Source organism: Silurus meridionalis, chromosome 15, assembly GCF_014805685.1.
Source record: "Silurus meridionalis isolate SWU-2019-XX chromosome 15, ASM1480568v1, whole genome shotgun sequence".
In the NCBI taxonomy this organism is placed as follows: Eukaryota; Metazoa; Chordata; class Actinopteri; order Siluriformes; family Siluridae; genus Silurus; species Silurus meridionalis.
The window spans coordinates 19575854-19596164 of record NC_060898.1 but is presented as its reverse complement, the minus strand read 5'-3'; the positions used below and the strand labels follow the sequence as shown (position 1 = coordinate 19596164).

General features: G+C 41.2%; 1 protein-coding gene across 1 annotated transcript; it reads right to left on the bottom strand.

Moving 5' to 3' along the window:
* Positions 1–47: 47 nt before the first annotated feature.
* On the bottom strand, positions 48–19450 carry nxf1b (nuclear RNA export factor 1b). The gene is made up of 21 exons (XM_046867318.1): positions 19163–19450; positions 17366–17579; positions 17090–17273; positions 16898–16981; positions 16620–16724; positions 16424–16504; positions 16235–16304; positions 14335–14423; positions 14128–14235; positions 13938–14047; positions 10462–10498; positions 9785–9856; positions 8921–8976; positions 8728–8835; positions 2673–2731; positions 2445–2560; positions 2320–2362; positions 2150–2222; positions 1876–2058; positions 431–491; positions 48–344 (listed from the first exon to the last, which is right to left on the bottom strand). Exons 1-21 carry the CDS (start codon positions 19194–19196, stop codon positions 306–308), a joined length of 1926 nt encoding a protein of 641 aa, XP_046723274.1. The 5' UTR covers positions 19197–19450; the 3' UTR covers positions 48–305.
* Between the last annotated feature and the right edge of the window lie 861 nt (positions 19451–20311).

Here is a 20311-nt window from a genome sequence, read left to right as displayed (position 1 = left end):
TCTGGTGAATGATTTCAGAGCTTCATGAGAACCACATCAACAACATATTGGCTTTTTCAAAAAAAGGTTTAATCAAAACATTCATTAAACATTCAAGAATAAAGTTTACAACAGAGGAAATGATTTATATTCTACATTTTTGTACATGGGTAGCTGGTAAATATCGGAAGAACGAACATCAGCCAGAAAAATCTATTGAACTGGTATTTAAATCAACAATAATTACATCAGCTACAAAACACAAATCAAAGCCTCAACCTGCAGCTTGTTAGAGAAAAACAATTTTATAAAAAAAAATTTCAATTTCACTTTATGAAAGCGACATCTGGGATTTTTCCATGGGCCTGAAAACAAAAAACAGAAAAGCGCTTAGTAAATATCACAGCTCAATGTTTTGCAATAAGCAGAAATCAAATGACTAAATGATCACCTTGAGGTCTGTGAATATCTGACCGGCTTTTTCAAAATTCCAATCGTTGTCTTGCAAGCACCTGAACAAAAGGCAAATCATCGAATAAATAATGATGTCAATGCGATATAGCTGTTACTCATGTACCCACATGCGGCTTTATTAAATTATTACAAATTAATACTCTTCCAGGCTTGAAAATAAACCTTAAAGATTGTCAAGACCACAGTTTACATGTAAAAATTATTTATTCCAACATGCGCTATGTTACAATCTCTCAAGTTTGTAGCTACTGCACTTCTTACAAATTAACACCAAACCACATTCGATACACAGCATTTTAATAAAACTGCAACTCTAAAGCGTAAATCTATACGTTTCATTTTTACATTTAGACACAGAGCTACTTTTCTCAGACTGCGAACGCAAAACCGTTTAATGCGGAAATAAAAAAATAAAGACAAGAACTCAACATGTGATGTATATTTCAACAGCACCTCCGAGTGGTCTCCACACATTATCCACATGAGACACTGTTCAATAACGAGCAAAACGAACGGTGGAACATTCCGTTAAGAGTGCTTTCCAACAGATCTTATGCAATTCACCAAGAAACTACAAAACAGGACTAAAGTCCATTAACAAAAATCTTCTGGCCTTCTCCACACTAATCCGTTTGTAAAAACCATATTTTTCTTTGCATTTTGGCCTTCCGTCTACACCCGTGGTCCCCAAACCCCGTTCCCGGGCCGCACAGAAAATACACATAACTTACATTATTTCCATTTTGTTTATTATCTGATTCTGAACGATGTTTTATTTAGGAAAATGACCGGATTCTCTCCTACACATCTGTCTATGACTCACTCTTGATGCATGTCATGATGCCTCGGTCACATGTCTTACCTCCATCCGCTACCTTCTTAAAGGGGCTCCGGCCACTAACACATAATACATTACTGCTAAATTAAAACCCCCCAAACGAGCAAAATGAACAAAAACACAACACAGTGGATTCACGTTTATTATTATATTTAGAAAATACCAAAAAAAGGCGTATCATTTTATTTTGTTGTATTTATCCGCCACACCTTAAAGGCCGGTCCGTGAAAATATTGTCTGACGTTAATCCGATCCTTGGCGTAAAAAAAAGTTGGGGACCACTGGTCTACATGGAGACGACGTCAAAGTAGCTTTTTGAAAAAACGCTCTCCAAAGTGGATACATTTAAAAATAGACATTGGATAAGTTTAAAAAATTGTGTTTTCCTAGAAGTTGCTCATCCAATAATTTCAGATCTTCAAACACTGTTTTCAAATGTATCCAGATTAGTTTAGATGTAGACTTTGTTTTATTCAACAATTATTATTTATTGTGTGTGTTCTTCCCCCTAAGCTTCCAGCTCCTCATATCCATTTAAATATCAACTATATATTGCGGTGTGGTGTAAAGCTTGTAAGTCTTACTTTTGAGACCACTCCAGATTCATGCCTGACTGCAAGGAGAACGCAGCGAGCATTTCCTGTTGGGTGGAAGACAGCGTGGGAACCGGGCTGCTGGAGGGGGTCGGGGCGGGAGCGACGAAAGCTCGTCGAATCTCCTCGGTCGTGGCATTTCGGACAAACATCTCATCGTTCACAATACACATGCTGAAGACAATGCATACATCAGTGACAGTATAAGGTAGCGGTGTCCTCCAAAGATTTTATATTATATATATAAATTAAAAAAAGGTCTTACGTTCCGTTTCCTGGAGACACGGCGATAAATACACGAGAGAAAGCTCTGTATGAGTCGCGAGCGCTGCCATCGACTGGAAAAAACACGAAATATTGCAAAAATGTAGCCGCGTAAGGTTTCTAACAGAATTGCTCGAGATACTTATATATATTAAAAGATCACACCCATACCTTCTTTAAAGACTCCACTGACCGTGAATGACAGCAACGTAGTCTGAGGAAGAGGAGAGAAGGTAAAAAGCTAAACCGATGCTAAAATACTTAATTTACGTTGTAGTACTGCAAAATACACTCACAGTGTAGGTGTTGACATCGACATTAAAAGAAGCGATGTCATGCTGGGTCTTGGGCAGTTCGTTCAGAAACGCGACCACGTTCAACCGTGTGTGCTTAAGCAAACGAAACCTTGTTGCTAAAGGACCAGAACAATAAAATAAGACTTACGACAGGATGGTCACATGAAAAATGTGAATTTAGTAAATAAGCAACTGCAGAAAATAAGAAAAACAAATAAAAAGTCTCACTGGAGTCTTTCACTCGCTTGATGTTGCGATTGTCCTTCAGGTACTCTCCCAAACTGCTTCTATAAGAGAAATACAAATTTATTGGCATGTAGCTTTTAAACAAAATCAGATACACCAAATCAGTCATAACATTATGACCACCTGCCTAATATTGTGTTCATCCCCATTTTGCTGCCAAAACAGTTCTGAAACATTGATCATTAACAGCATTAACTTCTACAGCAGTTTGAGCTACAGTTGGATCAGCCTTTACTCCCATGTGTGTCAATGAGCCTCGACCCTGTCGCCGGTTTACCACTGGTCCCTCCTTGGAGCACTTTTGATAGATACTGACTACTGCAGACCAGGAACATCCCACAAAAGTTGCAGTTTTGGAGATGCTCTGATCCAGTCGTCTATACATCACAATGTCTACAATGTCACAAATCCTCATGCTTCCCCATTTTTCCTGCTTCGAACACGTCAACTTTTAAGGACATAATGTTCAATTGCTGCATAATAAATCCCACTCAATAACATGTGTCATGAAGAGTATTATTCAACAGTCAATGTTTTGATGTCAATGTTATGCCTGACTGGTGTATATATATATATATATATATATATATATATATATATATATATATATATATATATATATATATATACACACACACACACATTATATATGCTTAATGATCATTTATCTCTAAAGCATCAGGGATGTATAAAGTATTCAGTTCAACACCAAGCCTGCAATCAAGATTTTTATACACATGTCCACTGATTTTTTGTACAATAGAACATTTTCCCCTGCACAAGAGTGAACAAGCCAGTGCCCAGAATCCAGCGCAAAACGTGGCAAATAAAATATGCAGATCACGAAAGAAAATTTTATAGCGGATCGGTCAAGGCCTGGGTTATCAACAACCGCCACAGGCATCGTTTTCAGGGTACCGTTGGAAATTGGGCTACTGTTGGCCAAAGGAGGAGAAGGAGAGGAGGAAGATGTCTACAGAGGCGGCAGGAAAGGGAGAAGTGTAGGAGAGTGGAGGTTCGGTTGGGCACTTTAAACGTTGGTACTATGACTGGTAAAGGAAGAGGGGTAGCTGATATGATGGAGAGGAAAAAAGGTAGACGCGTTTTGTGTTCAGGAGACCAAGTGGAAAGGGAGTAAAGCCAGGAACATTGGATGTGGGTTTAAACTGTTCTATAACGGCTTGGATGGAAAGAGAAAAGAGAGGGGTTAAGGAAGAGTACAGTAAGAATGTAGTGGAGGTGAAGAGTGTTTCTGATAGGGTGATGAACGTGAAGCTGGACGTTGAAGGCGTAATGAGAAATGTCTTCAGTGCTTATGCTCCACAAGTGGGTTATGAGATGGAGGAGAAAAAAAAATTCTGGAGTGAGTTAGATGAAGTAGTAGAAGGAGTACCTAGGAATGAATGAAAGATTGCTGATTGGGGCAGATTTAAATGGGCATGTAGGTGAAGGGAACAGAGGTGATGAGGAGGTGATTGGTAGGTGGGGCCTTAAGGAGAGGAATGTGGAAGGGCAGATGGTAATAGATTTTGTTAAAAAGATGGACATGGAAGTGAACACATTTTAAGAAGGAGGATCATAGGGTGACGTATAAGAGTGGAGGAAGGTGCACACAGGTGGAATATGTTCTATGTAGGAGATGCAACCTGAAGGAGATTGGAGAATGTAAGGTGTTAGCAGGGGACAGTGTGGCTAGACAACATCGGTTGGTGGACTGTAGGATGGTTTTGGAGGTAAATAAGAGGAGAGTGAAGACTGAAAGAAAAATAAGATGGTGGACACTGAAGGAGGAAGACAGTAGTGCACGATTCAGTTAAGACGTCAGACAGGAGCTCGGTGGTGGTTAAGAGGTGCTGGATGATTGGGCAACTACTGCATGAGTGATAAGGGAGACAGCTAGAAAGGTACTTGGTGTGACATCTGGAAATGGAAAGGAAGACAAAGAGACGTGGTGGTGGAATGAGGAAGTGTAGGACAGCATAAGGAGAAAGTGGTTGGAGGTTGGCAAAAGAGAATTGGGATCAACAGAAAAATGAGAAAAGTAGGCAGGAGATGCAGGTGATGAGGGATGTGGCAAAAGCCAAAGAAAAGACATATGAGGAGCTGTATGAGAAGTTGGACACTAAGAAAGTATAAAAGTATTTGTACCTATGGACAGGATTAGAAATGAGTTTATTAGAGGGACAGCACATGTAGGTCGTTTTGGAGACAAGGTGAGGGAGGCAAGATTGGGATGGTTTGGACATGTGCAGAGGAGGGACATGGGGTATATCGGTAGGAGAATGCTGAGGATGGAGCCACCAGAATGGAGGAAACGAGGATGGCCAAGAACGCTGTTTATGGACGTGGTAAGGGAAGACATGCAGGTAGTTGGGTTTGAAAGTGGTAGATGTAGAGGACAGGGGGGTATGGAGATGGAGGATCCACTGTGGCGACCCCTAATGGGAGTAGCCAAAAGAAGCAGCTTGAAACTTTCTTCTTCTATTTTCTAATAGACACGTTAGATTTTCAGCCAGAAAATGGTCCAAAGCTGCACAGATTCGTTTTGATGGTTTATTTTATTGCACAAATAAACCTCTTTTCGATACAGTGGGTCCTTCAACTTGGTTTTAATTAATGATTTCAATTTGGTACGTCACTAACATTTACAATAATTAATTTTATTTGTCACATACACATTCATACAGAGTATGAAATAATGAAATGCTTTTTTGACTGTCCATCTTGTAAACATGGAAAGAAATACAAAAAAAGTTAAATGTTAAAATAAATGAAAGTATATTAAATGTATTAAGTGTGTATATATATATGTATATATATATACATACACACACACACACACACACACAGAAAAGTGTATATATTTTATATATATAAAAAAATATATACAAATTGAATATATACACACATATATACATTAATTATACAGAAGGGATGGATGGATATGTATAACAGACAGACATAAGTAGAGATTAAAGTGACCCAGTGTGATTTTTATTGTCATAAAAGTGGTATAAAAAATGTAAAAGTGAAATGGTATAAAGTAATGCTGTGCTAGTCCAGGCCAGAGTTGGAATGGCTAAATCCAGTGTTAAAGTTCCACTAGTGCAATTAATAGTGAATAATTGTAAATAATAGTTGTGCAGCGAAGGAAGTGAGAGAGAGAGAAGTCAAGGTGCTAGTTGCTGGGTGTCTCCCTGGTTTAGACACCGAAGGGCCTGCGGAATGAAGCTCCTCCTAATTCTCTCCTTTTGCTGCCAATGAGCGGAAGCGCTTCCCTGAGCGTAACAGAGTAGAGAGTCCATTGTTGGGATGGCTGAGGTCCTTCACAATCTTCCTGGTCCGGCCCCGCGTGCTGTAGATGTCCTGCAGGTCAGGGAGCTTGGTGTGGATGGTACATCACTACTGACTGCACCACCCTCTGGAGGACTCGTCTGTCCTGAATGGTGCTGTTCCCAAACCAGGAAGTGATGCTACCCATCAGGACGCTCTCAATGGTGAAAGTGTAGAAAGTCCACTTAAGTGGGTGAAGTCCACAATCAACGTCTTACTGATGTTCAGGAGAAGATTGCTCTCCTGGCACCATCTCTCCAGGTTTTTAATCTCCTGTAGGTAGGCCGTCTTGTGTTGTTGGAGATCAGGCCTACCACAACAGTGTTGTCAGCAAACTTGATGATAGTGGTGGAGTTGGAAGTGGCCACAGTCATGTGTGTACAGTGAGTACAGCAGGGGGCTCAGAACACAACCCTGAGGAGCTCCAGTGCTGAGGGTGAGGGTGGATAAGGTGTGTCTTTCCACCCGTACGGCTTGTGGAAGTCAGGAAGTTGAAGATCCATTGACACAGTCCCAGGACCCCCAACTTGGAGGTGATCTTGGAGGGAATTATGGTGTTAAACGCTGAACTGTAGTCCACAAACAGCATTTTCATATAATTCCCTTTTCTGCAGTCCTGGTGGCTCATCGTTGTGTGGAGATGAGTAATGGCGTCTCAGTAGAGCGGTTCTGGTGGTATGCGAACTGAAGTGGATCCAATGTGTCCAGTAATGAAGTTGTGATGAAGTCTCTGACCAGTCTTTCAAAATACTTCATCACTACTGAAGTCAGGGCTACAGGGCGGTAGTCGTTGAGGCAGGCGGGCTGGGGTTTCTTCGGGACAGGAACAATGGTGGACTGTTTGAAGCATGTGGGGACAACAGACTCTTTCAGGGAGAGGTTGAATATCTCAGTGACTATAAGTGCTATTTGCGTAGCACAGGCTTTCAGAATATGACCTGTGATGCCTTCTGGTACTGCTGCCCTCCTGGTATTTACTCTCCTGAATGCCCTCCTCACGTCATGCTCCGAGATGGTGAGCGTGTTTTCTCTCTGGCTTTCAGCATGCATGCTGTTTGTACCACTAGCATGGCTTGCTGCAGCCTCAAAGCGAGCTTAAAAAGATGTTTAGCTCGTCTGCCAGAGAAGCGTCTGCATTCCCCGCTCTGGAAGATGGTGTTTTATTGTCCGTGATGGTTCTTAGTTCCTGCCACAGGCTCCTAGATCCACCATGTTGAAACTGTGACTCTAGAATCCTCCTGTAGCGCCGCTTTGCTTCCTTCACTGCTCCACTCACACTGTAAGATGCAGCCTTGTACTCGTTCATGTCCCCGGTGGCGAGTCCCGCATTGTAGGCAGCAAAGTGGGATCTCCGAGAATCACGGATACTTTTATCCACCCATGGCTTGTGGTTGGAAAACGTTCTGATGGTGGTTTTCTGTACTGTATCATCCGCTAGTCTCCCGATGAATCCCACAAGCGCTTCCGTAAACATGTTGACGTTATCAAGCTGCGCCTGAACATGTCCCAGTCTGCGGCATCTAAAGCGTCCTGCAGAGCGGCCACTGATTGGTCAGTTCAGTGTCTGAACTCCCTCTGAAGCGGAGCTTCCCACTTCAGCCTTTGAATACAGGCATGAGGAAGATGGCAGCATGGTCTGATTGGTGAGATTGCGTCTTGTAGCTGTTCTTGAACTGTGTGTAGCAGTAGTCCAGTGTCCTTTCGCCCAGTTGTCCTTTTCGGGGCAGGTGATGTGCTGCTGGAAGTTCGGCAGTGCGCGCTTGAAGTTGGCACTGTTGAAATCCTCAACCACATACAGCGCAGCATTCCGAAGCTGTGTTTGGTGTAGCGTTAGTGTCTCGTGTAAATCCCATCCCATATCACAGTGTCTGTGTTTTCCCCAAGTAGATAGAAGGGGAGACATTTGATGGTCAGCAGTTCCAGATTTGGTGTGCGGGAGCATGAAATATGATCATGCTCACGCTGTCACACCAGTGGTTGATCATCAGACACACTCCACCTCCCCTTGACTTCCACGACTCCAGTGTTCTGTCCACGCGGTGCACCGAGGAAAAACTCGGCCGGCTGGATGGTGTGGTCTGGTACAGCTGGGTTCAGCCATGTCTCCATGAAGCAGAGATGGTTGCTCTCTCTAATGTCCTTCTGGAACTTAACCCTTGCCTTGAGGTCGTCAAGCTTGTTCTCCAGAGATTGGACGTTGGCTAACAGGATGCTAGGTAAGGGAGTGCAGTGTGCACGCGCCCTTAGCCCGTTTCTGACGACGGCTTGTTTCTCTCACGGACGCTGGTACGGGTCACGTCCTTTGTTCTTCCTCAGGATCTCGCTCGGCCAGCATGGGTCCGGGTTTAAAAAAAACGCTGAAAAGTGAGCGGGTCGTACACCAATAGATATAAGAGTGGCTCTGTCATATGTAATGATAGCCATCTTATGTAAAGAAAACAGTAGACGTGTGAATAAATATGAAAATGAAAAAAAAAAAAAAAAAAAAAAAAACATTGTGGTCGGAGTAGTCGGGGCAGAAGCAGACCTCACCGGCGCCACCATGTCACCCCTATGAGTCACCCATATGAGTCCCTAATAGCACATCAGACACAATATAGTATGCATGCTATAGGTGTAAGCCAGAATACAGTTAAAAGCCAGGTTTAAAAAAAATAATAATAAATTTAAAAAAATAAATAAATAAAAAGAGGATATACCCAACCTGGAAGGGTTCTGTGCGGAGAACGGAACAATAAGCGAGAACGCTGCTCCATCATGATATGCATCGAGCAGAGGCTGTCTGTCTGCCGAGTCGTATATTGCATAATACCTTAAACAAAAGAACCGTGTGTCAGCTTCACTGCTTTATTTTCATAAATGCGACCTTTATATTCATAATAGAGAGAGTAACATACTGTTGCAGGAAGCAGGTGATGAGGCCCTTCAGTTCTTCTGAGCCGAAGTAACTGGGCTAGATTTGAACAATATTCACATTAGTTCACAATTTAACAAATAAACTAACAGGCTAATGGAGAGGACTCAAACAACCGGCAGGCTGGAACCGGCCTGGTTGAAGTTCTAAATCATGGTGACAAACCAACACTTAGGAATAAATTTTTTTTTTTTAATGAATTGCCTCAGAGATGATCCACAAGGTTAAGAATAAAGATATGGACTATTGCTCTATTCTGCCTCCTAGTGGAGTAATAAAGTCAACACACTCGTCTCTCATTAACAAGCTAAAATATATGACTGAAGAAATCATTTTGGAAGCTGATATGAAGTTTTATGTTCAGAATATATGTAAACTGTAATCTTAAAATACTTTTATATAATTTTTTAATTTTTCTTTTTTGTGTGGACTAAGAAATTTCAGTACTTCCATGTTGCATCATGCATTTTATTGATATATATTTAAAAAATGGAAATAAGGCAGAATCAGTGAGTTGAATTTATTGATGCATAGAAAAAACTGTGACTGAAACAAGTACAGCAATGATTTGGCAAAGTTCGAAATTATTTTCTTTTCTTTAAATAAAACAACCTGCAGACTAAAAAAAAAAGGTCAATAAAATAAAAATCCGATTTTTAAATAGTTTCTGTGCGGCCAAATAGCAAAATGACCCGGTACCAGTCCAGGGCAGGTTGGTTGAGGACCCCTGCTGTACGGCATACGTTTAATCCTTTTAATGGATTGTTAAGGTCAATAACTATATTTCAGTAGTCTGCCTACTGAATTTATAAACATTAGTATAAGATAACATTATTAGGCATGTTACCTTGCATGGAGGAAGAACAGCTGGAGCAACCTCCAGGTCAAAACCAATAGGAGGGGGAAGATCATGTCCATCCTGTAGTAAAGAGATGAAAAGGAGTGATTTAATACTGTCTGTGCACTATTTGAAGTTTATAAAAAAAAATAATTCATTGACATGAAGAATGAGAAAAAAAAAGCCACAACGAAATCTAATCCAAGAAGGTGCATTTCCACTGGAATTCAGAAATCTTTGTATTAGGAATGAAAAAATTCAAAAAAGGTCCTGAAAGTATTCTACATGGTGCATGGGCAAGTTTAAAAATTCATTCCTTCTGTGCAAACTCAAAAACCAACATTTTGTACTTTTACAAATACTAGTATCTGCTTAAGATCAATCAAAATATTAGCTTGTTAAATCTATAATACCTTTTTTTTATGGTTATAAATATATATACTAGGATTATCCACCTAGGAATAGCCACAGAAAGCTTGTGACCCTGAGGTAGTCTTCTCTTATCATCTGTCCATTCAGTAATGTTCAGTAGAAAATCTACCACAGAAAATACAAGTTCCATGAAAACACCCTGAACCAGGCCGAAATGCACCTTCTGTGTCAGTAGCTACTCTAAATTGAGATTAAAAGGGAACTGCTGATGGTGTCAGATACACCTGATTAAATCAATGATGTGCAGAGCCTACCAGTTTGAGCAGTCTGGGGAACCTCTCCCGTATGGCACTGTCCAACAACCATAAAGACAGAAGGCAAGAGAAATTTGGAGTTATTTGACAAGAAACTAGACAGCAGATATTTCCCCCCACTGGCCACATACAGCAATGAGACAGTCACCCCCAAACACATGAAATGAGGACACTTTAGCACTGGGCATTAAAAATTAAATGGGGGATTATATATTAAATAAAACATGAGGCTCTACAAAATTCATGAGCTTCTTATGTATGCAATCTGTTTTCCGTAAGGTATATTTAACACAGCCAAACATCACACAATCGAACAGTTGTGGATTTCTTGTTACAGTGTGAGCAACATCAATCACCAAGACACGGCAAAGCTTTAAGCCACAATTCATTTGCAATAACAGTATTCGTAGAGCTTGTGTGTTCCCCTACCCCAACAGGAATGTAGTACTTACCCCTCAACAATACTCACCATCAGCCCCCTACGCGCCGGAAACACACTGACACACAGGCTCTGGGGGGGGTAGGGATGGGGGAAGGGGAGTGTGTGGGGTAGAGGTGGTGGACAGGGTGAGTACTTTCAGGCACAGTGCGAGTGGACCGAGGTCTCTCAGGGGGGCCGTGGTGAGTTCAGATCGACATGCCATAACTAGGTAACGGTATTTTCAGATGCTTAATCTCTGTGAGGTTATTTCACAGTCAAGGTAGTTGATGAAGCAGCTCTACGATCGATTAAAAATTCAGTTATTGTTGTAAATGAGTCGTTCTGTAATCAAGCTGGTAAAATAGACTGCATTTACACAGAATACTATGATATAATTTTCCTATAGAGCACATTATCCAAGCTGGAGAGAAAAAGCAATTGAAAAGAATAGAGATTTTTACAAGAAAAGTGAGAAGAGAGGGAGATAGGGAAAACAAACAAACAAAATAAACAAAAAACATAAAACAGACTGGGTTTTAAAGTAAGGAAACCGTTTGCAGCAATGAAGCTGAACCCTGTGCTTTTAATACAGAATACTGCGACTGCTCATCATCATCTGGCGACGCAGCTATAAACATATAAATTATCCTAAATCGTAAAACCTAAGTGTCTGGACCCAACCAATGCAATTAAAAATAGCTGGGTTTTCATTCACGAAGAAAGAAAAAAGATCGAAGCTAGATTTTTAACGCTCCTAGCCAGCTAGATCTAATTTTATGTTTTTGGGTATTCAGGATTTTTTTTTTTCCAGTTTGTTTTCTCTTAAATTGAGATGAGAATATGGCCACAGAGCCCACATTCCGGTGTTCCTCGGTTTCATAAGAGCCAAGAGAGCATTTGCTTTGCTTAAATGGTTCACATTAATGTCCATGCACCATGGACGTGGAGTTCCAGCTTTGAGCAACAAACCTCCCACTGGAGTTTTAAGGCTCTCAGCATTGCTGAGAATTGCTTGGCTTGAAGAAATTTCTTAAATCCTCACTTGGTTTCCTCCTCCACCCGAGAGCTCTCTTCAGTGCAGTGTTAGCAATCAACATCACCATCATCTCTTCTCGTAGGACATCATCTTGGTTTGCTCTATGTTGTGTGCTGTGGCCAGCTTTGCGACTGTGCCTGCCTTAGGTTGTCCCGAGTTTATGGTGGGATCTTACCCGTCTTTGGCTAACCAGCCCTCGTCACTGGCCAATCAGCAACCTTAAGGTGAGACCTAAGCTCAACCGGTATATGTGGGTTGGAGGGGATGGAGGATGCACCATTACAGAGTTGTTGATAAATCAAGAGCACTTCAGTGTGCGTAAAACTTTCCACACATGCATTGCCTTCTCTTCTAGAGTCAGCTTAGGCCCGATGCTCTCGCAGGGTTAAGAGACATTGGGCATTGAGTGGTTAAATGGCACTGTTTTTTCTCTCCCCCAAATTGAGTCAAGAATAAGCCAAAACAAAATAAATGCCTAGGCATAACTAGTCTTCCACTAAACTAACCTTTTTAACCAACAATACAAAACCAACTATGAGCAGTACTCTGTAAAAAAAACAAAAAAGTTTCAACAGCACTGCAGGCAAAAAATACAGAGGGAACAAAGAACTGAAACTGCAAAAGGGATTAAAAGGAGATGGAAAAGATGCGCATGAGGCTTTATCCTTTATACTGCTTTAATTTTTTCTCCCCAAATAAACTTTTACTATACACACTACTACAAACCTTGGCAAATGTTTTAATTAGTAGTCATGCATGTGAGCGTTGTGGTTTTTGTGTCGCATCTACAGTGTGGTTCTATAGTTCTAGTGTGCGTTGCATTAACCGTACACTAGATAGAAACGTATCAAACGCCCTTACACGCTTTCAGGGGCAACAATATGCATAGTGGATTTTTGTGTTTGCCCAAGAGTTACCAAGAGAATGATGAATTTGTGAGCATTTGTAACTGTAATAGGAATATTATAACTGTGTAATTACTGGCTTATACTCAGTCAGCTGCTTTTCACTATGTGGACTGAATTCACTACATTTTTTTGTTTTTTAAAGAAATACAGTCAACCCCCGATAATTTGCGGAACTAACAACAAGCTGCGAATTATCTTAAAATTCGCAGGAATCCGCAGCGGGACCGGATGTTCAGGAATGCTAGGAATAACATTTTAAACTATGTTTTCACTAACAAATTATCATTTTTTTTTAAAACACTAATGAATTGTTCATTTTAAGTGATAAATAAAGCATGTCCATTACTTCACATTTTTTGTTGAGTATGCATCAAAAATTAACCAACTTACTGGTGTAATGTCTAGATGAATTCACTAAAGGACCATAGGGGCTGTGGGAGTGCGTACAATTTTTTGGAACTTGTGGGGGTCTAACCACGTAACCCCGCGAGTTCCGGGTACCACTTTGCAGCTAGACATGCAGTACTGACAATACACACCACATGCGCAAAAAGTCTATTGTGACTTATACCACAGCACTGCTTGATTCTTGAATCTGAATGGTTGAACAAATGGTTTGTTTTTTGTTTTTCTTGCTAGAAAATTAAAGAAAAGATGCTGGTGGCAGAATGACGGCTTACAGCTGCTATAATATTCAGAAAGAAAAAAAAGTAGAAACAAACCTCCATAACATTAAGTATAACAATGACATTGTTTAATAAATAAATAAATAAACAAACAAACAAGGCAAGTTGCTATGGTATAAGACGAACCAAGCTATAAAAAGTCAGGTTTAACTACTTGCATAATCAAAAGAAGGATAGTCATATTTCTCACTGCTACCTCAGGCACGCTCAGTGCACTGATGAACACTATTTCCTTTACTTTCTACACAACACAAGCCACCTTTCTTTCAATTCAGCGCTGCCTGAAAGGGTTTGTTGACCTCCAGGTAGATGATGTATATGATGTATACAGACACACACACACGGACGGACATTCACTCACCCAATACACGCTCATTCACCCTTTTCCACATTCTCTTTCATTACAGGTTAGAGTAAAAACTGACCTAATGTAGTCGGCCTGGTCGTTAAAGTGATCGCACAGAGGGTTCCTCTGCAGTGACAGCTCCACCAGCCTCAGCCCCTTCAGCTTGTCCAACTCTCTTTCAGACCTTATCTACAGAGACCAATGGAGTAACCAAGTGAACCAAAAAGACTGAACGAAACTATCTGTAGAAATAAAAAAATACCACGTACCTCATTGTGCGAGAGATTCAGAATCTTTAGATTTGGGACTTTGCCAACAAGGTCAGAAAGGTCATCAAGCTTGTACAATCTGTTGTTGCTTAGGTTCAAACAAATTAGCTGTGAAGAGGAAGACGAAATTTTTCCATGCGATCGTCAGCATACATCAAATACTTCCTTTCATGCAAGTAATGTTAGAGAACAGATCCTTTTCTGTACCTCAGGGATGTTCTCCTCAATGATCTTGATAACTGCCTGCATGGAGTTTTTCCTGCTAAGAGCCACATCAATGTTCAAAGAAACCAAATCTGAAAAAAGCACAAAAACAAAGTAACATCAAATTAATGCCTTTGACTTTCTCAGCTTATGCTGCAAACTGGGCCAAGTCACAGTCATAATCCAACTATATTTAGAAACAGCCAGATATTCCAGTGGAACTAGTTTCACAAAAGGCTGGTTTTGTTCTTCTAGGGGTGTTTTCAGACTTGGCAGGAACACTCGAGTGCTCTCAAGACCGATCCTTGTCTCATTTGTTGGAGAGAATCGTAAATCGTATTTATTTTTTTTCCTGCACTTTTCTTTTTGGATGTGTGAAATATTACCACAAAATAAAAGGGCTAAATACGATGCCAAGCACAGTTTTACACTTCAATCATCGTAACCATCGCCAAAAAGCATCGAGGTAACTGATGATCGAGATAAACGAAATTAAAATGGCGGCAATATATTAACGTGCTTGAAATTTCTTTATGTACATGATGTGCGTTAATAAATGAGAATGTGCATGCACGTGTTTTTGAAGGGTTTTTTACACAACAGCGTTGCCGCGATTTGTTTGATGAAGGCATGCTATAAAAATACATACAGTACATGTTTATCTGTCAGGAATCCACCTGCCACGCCCCCTTCGGCCCCCTTCAGCGTGTCAGGTGCTTTCTCGGCCGCTTTATCTGAAGCTCCGCTTCAATCGCGCACATATGGTGCTCGTTTATCATCATCACCAGCTCCTATTTAAACTTCCACACTCTCACTGTCCGTTATTGTTGGTATATGTTGGTTCACGGCGGTCGTTGTTATCACGCATGCGTATCCCGGTACATGTCTTCCCACCGGCACCCTCTCAACGGCTGCGCTTTTCTTTCCAAAGAAAAGCGCGGATTCCCCCCCGATCCTGCCGGTGTTCGTTCTATGCTTTTGGATGGTCATCACACGTTCCGCGCCGCCAAGCGCGGCTTTCGCCTCCCGTTCATCGCATAACATTTAACAACAAAAGGCATATGTGCACTCACTAACAGCAGAGATTCACCAGTTGTCAGGAATCCACCTGCCACGCCTCCTTCAGAGGCTGTCATTGCCTCCGCGCTCTGACAATCTCGCAGCGCAAATCATGCACAGCTGAAGCGCGTTACTCACTCACTCCCGGCTCTCATATAAACCGCTCACTCACCCACACTCGGGGTCCGTTATTATGTGTGTTCATTTGTGGTCGTGTGTATGCTGCACCCGCTACATACCGTCTCCTCCCGGACTCCTCGCTCACTCCACGGCTGCGTTTTCCTTCCCCAGCGCACCTCGAACTTTCGACGTTTCCCCGTCGCTTCCTCTGCGCCGCGCTTTCTCGATAACGCACCGTTGTTGATATTATTGGACTGCCGTTTGCCGGATTATCCCGATCTACGCGGGTATTTTGTGTTGGCTCTGCCTTTGTTAAATAAAGTTACTGTTTGCCGTTACTCCGGCTTCTGCCTCCACACCACGCCTAACACCAATATACAATACAACACCTGTAGCAGCTGTAAGACTTGATTATTCCGCCACTTCCGCGAGTTCTTCTGCGGCTGCACCGAGATAACCGACGTTAAATGGCAAATTTTTCCCCCCTTGTGTTCGAGATATTAGGGTTCGGCGACATAACCGATAAAAAATGCTTAGAAAAAGCGAGAATTTGGCGGTTCCACTTCAAAAACGTCGACTTAATAGGGTTGTCGAGGTAACCGAGGGCGAGATAACCAGGTTCCACTGTATATGTAACAAATAAATTTAAATGAAAGCCATGAGCAAGTAACAAGAAATAATGTGCTGAGTGTTTAACATGTTAATACTTTGTAAAGTAACATACCTGGGTCAACCCTGATGTTGTTCAAATCAAGAGCCTGTTGCGAACCGTCAAAGCGCTTGGACATGCACTGCTGTAATAAATAAGGAAAAAAAAACAGTTTCAATGCAACAAATCAACCACCAACCTCAACTACTGCAAAACATTGTAAAAAACATAAAAACAAATCCAAGTCAAAATTCAGGTTCTTACCTTTAAATGCTCCAGGTCCTCTATTTTCAGATCTTGTTGAGGTAAGCTTGGAGGCTGGCACTGATTCAGCAAGACTGTAACCTGTTTTGCCGCAAGAAAAACACGATCAAGTTTAAAATTGAAAGATATTAAACAATGTGGTAAAATAAATCATTAAAATGTTGCAGCTATCAGCAAATGTACTTTAACACTGCACCTTATATCCATCTTTGTCTGTGATTTTTCTCGACACTTTGGACAAAGCATACGCTGTTGAAGAATCGTCGATGTAGAACTGTGCTCGGTTTCCATCTATATGGTACTGAATGATGAACGATATATCAATATATATATTAATTGCACATAAACACAAAAAAGCCTCAGCACGTTTTCATTGCATTTCAAATACTACATGTAAATCCAATATTTTGCTCAATCAACACCACGGAGAATTGAAGAATACTGCTACATTCTGATTGGCAATATTTTGCTCACCTGTATTGCATGAAATGGCACTGTGCAGATGTTCTGTAATGCAGACAGAAGCCACTGTTTCTCATATTTTTTCCCATGGGGAATCTGAAGAAAAACAGACAAAGAAAAAAGAATTATTTATCAGGTTAAACACAATATTTTTTTCATTTCAAGCCACAAAGTTTAGGTCAAAGCAGATCATAAAGTACTCACAGTCATCCTGAACCAATTCTTACGCCCTCCACCACCTCCATCAACTCCGTCTAAACTGCCACCTCCTCCTCCTCCACCTCCCCCTCCTCTATTCCCTCGCCCCCTGTGGTTGCCTCCATCTCCTCTCGCATCCTTTCCACCTCTTCGGCCATTCCGTCGATTTTGGGGTCGCCCATAAGGATTACTACACAAATAAAAGCGTATAAAATTCAGTCCCATGTTAGAAGCATCAGCAAAACAACTTACTGTGAGGAAATAATGCTAAACAAGTCTTACAATCTGCGCTGCAATCCTCCATCATGAGAGTCATCAGCCATTGCGATGTCGCCATCATCATCATCAAATCTGGATCTGGGACCAGCACCTCCACCTCCACCTCCTCCTTGACCTCCACGATGCCTCGGCTTCGAGATCTGATCGCTGTACAGAGGTGCTCTAAAAGGTCCTCTGCCCTTCCTGCGATGCTTAGGTCCTACACGGTCATCATGTTCTGAACGACAAATAATTTTGTCACCTCGTTGGCCACAATCACCATCAACACTTTTTTACGCCGTACTGATTTTTTTCAAATGTCCTCAGCACCTAATTAAAATGACCAACAACTGAGTATCACCGCCTGACCAACCTACACCCTCCATTCTTGTTTTATGAAACTCTTTTACTGGCTTTATTTACAGGTAATAAAAGTGAGCCGGTCTCGCCATACTCATTTCTTTAAGTCTGTTTCCAGATTAATACTGCATTCCATTTGCCTCCTCATGGTTGCATGCAAAATTGATGTACATTTCCACACAATTGTTTTTTTTTACTTTAATATATACATAGTTGCCACACAAATCAATCAACTGGTCAGTGCTGCAGTGCCACTGCATTTACTGTCTTATGGGGAATTCCTTTTGTGTAGTTTTGCATTACTTTTTGTTACTGATGCCATAACACCCTGGTCCTGGGGTGGGGTCTGTTTCACTGTTATACTCTACTGTATGTTCGGAACGACAATAAAAGCGTTAACTTGACCTCTGGATATTTTTAGCAGTACACATGAAAACTAGTCTCTTTTTTTTTGCTTCTATTGTATGTATGCAGAAAATCTGACCTGCAAACGACTATGGCGGGGTCTAAATGAGAGGAAATGACCTCTTGCGCTACCCTCTCCCACCTTCCTGCTCATGATATCTGCCTTATAGACTCCACTGACTGACACGAGGCCCAGTGAAGCAAAACAAGCGTTCTGTATCTGAACTTACACGTATATTACTAAAGTTCTGGTTTTATAAAGATTTTTTTTTAATCGTCTATTGCATTGTACAACAGTATCTTTGGATTAGTACTGTAAAAAATTGTATATTCATAGGATATCCTAGCCTATCTTCTACATATCTATATATCATTTGTATATACACTGGGAATAAGGTTAGTACAGTCATCACATTGCACATTTATTTTTATATATATACCCAGATTTCTCCACAGATAAACACGTGTTCTTAATGTACTTAATCTACAGCTTCTGCACATCTTTCACTGCCCATAACCTCTACATTTAATTGTTGTGTGTATATCTAAAATATTTATCTACACTTGTTTTTGCACTTCTGGGCAGATGTTAAACTTCTGTGCATGTACTATACATTGTTAATAAATCTCTATTGATCTATAATAACTTGCACTCCTGTGTGGGTGGGATTTTGTGCAATTTGCACTGAGGCCATACAATAGAAAACTATTGTCTATTGATGGCTGAATAAACAAACTGGTTCAGTTTAAATTACACTCCGAGACTGGATTAAAAACGTCCTGTTGGGTTCTTGAGTTAAACCCCTGAGATGTTTCAGGTTTCTCGAGCAACAGTTCGGCGGCTAACTCTCAGCTCGCACTTTCATGCTAGCGTCTCGTGCGTGGTAAAACCTAGCTAAGCTAACAACACAGCCACTAGCTGCAGCGCGAGAGTTTTTTTTCCCCCAAAAAAAATATTAATTCGGATTAAAAATTAAGACGATGCACTGTTTATTTATTTTTTTCTCCCCATAATCGTTTCCGAAATTTAGACACCGTTGAGCAGGCCTCACTCACCGCTGTAGAATCGGGAGTCATCTGCTGTCGCCATTTTGCCTTTAAAACGACCCAACCTCGCGAACAGCTCGCGCTCGCTCTCTATCTCGCTCTTTATCTCTCTCTCTTTTTTTCTGAGGTCGTCGTGTGTATTACTTTAACCCCGTACGAAAGCAGATAAACGACGTCGAACGAGACCCGAGGACGGCGCCAACCCCTGAGTGAGGCTAGCTAACAGGAAAACCCGTTGCTCCGTTTTCTACAACCTATTTTTTATCCCCTTTTGGACGACGCAACGCTTTAGTGCGCATGCGCGCGCGCCGTTTCTTCTTCTAAGCTTCACACGCCGGCGTTTCAGGCGAACATCTCGTTCGTGGCGACATCTGTTGACGGCGCGGGTACACTGCAAACGACAGCCTGTTATGGCTGATGAAACATCAGATTCAGAAACATCTTTATTATAAAGTATGCAGAAGTGGGTTTTTTTTTTTTTTTACTTGTCACCAGTGGTGAACGAAGCATTTTTATCCCAAGACTCTTTGCTTAATCAGCTCAGTTTATGTGAAGAGACATAAAGAGAGAGAATGTTACTCTTAGCACATTCGTCTATTAATAGAATTGATATTAATGAGTTAAACACTGATTGATATCTAATAAAGTATCATGAGTCCAAAACCCTCTTTTCAACGACTTCAAAAAATCTCGCAAAATAGGCCACGGGTGTTGTGGCAAGTTAGAGTCAGGAGTTACTTCCATTCAAAATGTTCTTCTTGATATTGAGCTTACGCTGAACTGTATGTTTGTGCTAAGTAGATTCCAACAATCGGCAATGGTGGTTATAGCCCTGAGTGAACCACGCTTTGAAAAGCTCCTCTCTGCTTCAGCTACCGTCACTGGATGAGTAAAACATATTCTCAGAGCAGTCCACAAATCTGGATACATTTCTGAGAGCTCGCTCTCATGTAAAAACATCACCCTAAATGCATATATTGCACAATTACATTCACATCATTGTGCACAATTGTTCAGAACCAAGAACCAAACAACTCCTTGGCTAATTGTAGACATAAGATACAAACAAAATCGATATCCTTATAATATACGTCTTTGAAATGAGCCTTTTAAGCTGCACTGGAGATTCCCCTTACTGACCTCAGTTCAGTAACCTAT

What these genes read in the sequence shown, in the direction of transcription:
- nxf1b (XM_046867318.1), bottom strand. Translation starts at nt 19,196, where the DNA reads ATGGCGACAGCAGATGACTCCCGATTCTACAGCG. An exon ending in ATCACCTGCTTCCTGCAACA is followed by an intron (nt 8,836 to 8,920) that starts GTATGTTACTCT and finishes CTTTTGTTTAAG; the next exon opens with GTATTATGCAATATACGACT. An exon ending in CAAGCGAGTGAAAGACTCCA is followed by an intron (nt 2,561 to 2,672) that starts GTGAGACTTTTT and finishes CTGGTCCTTTAG; the next exon opens with CAACAAGGTTTCGTTTGCTT.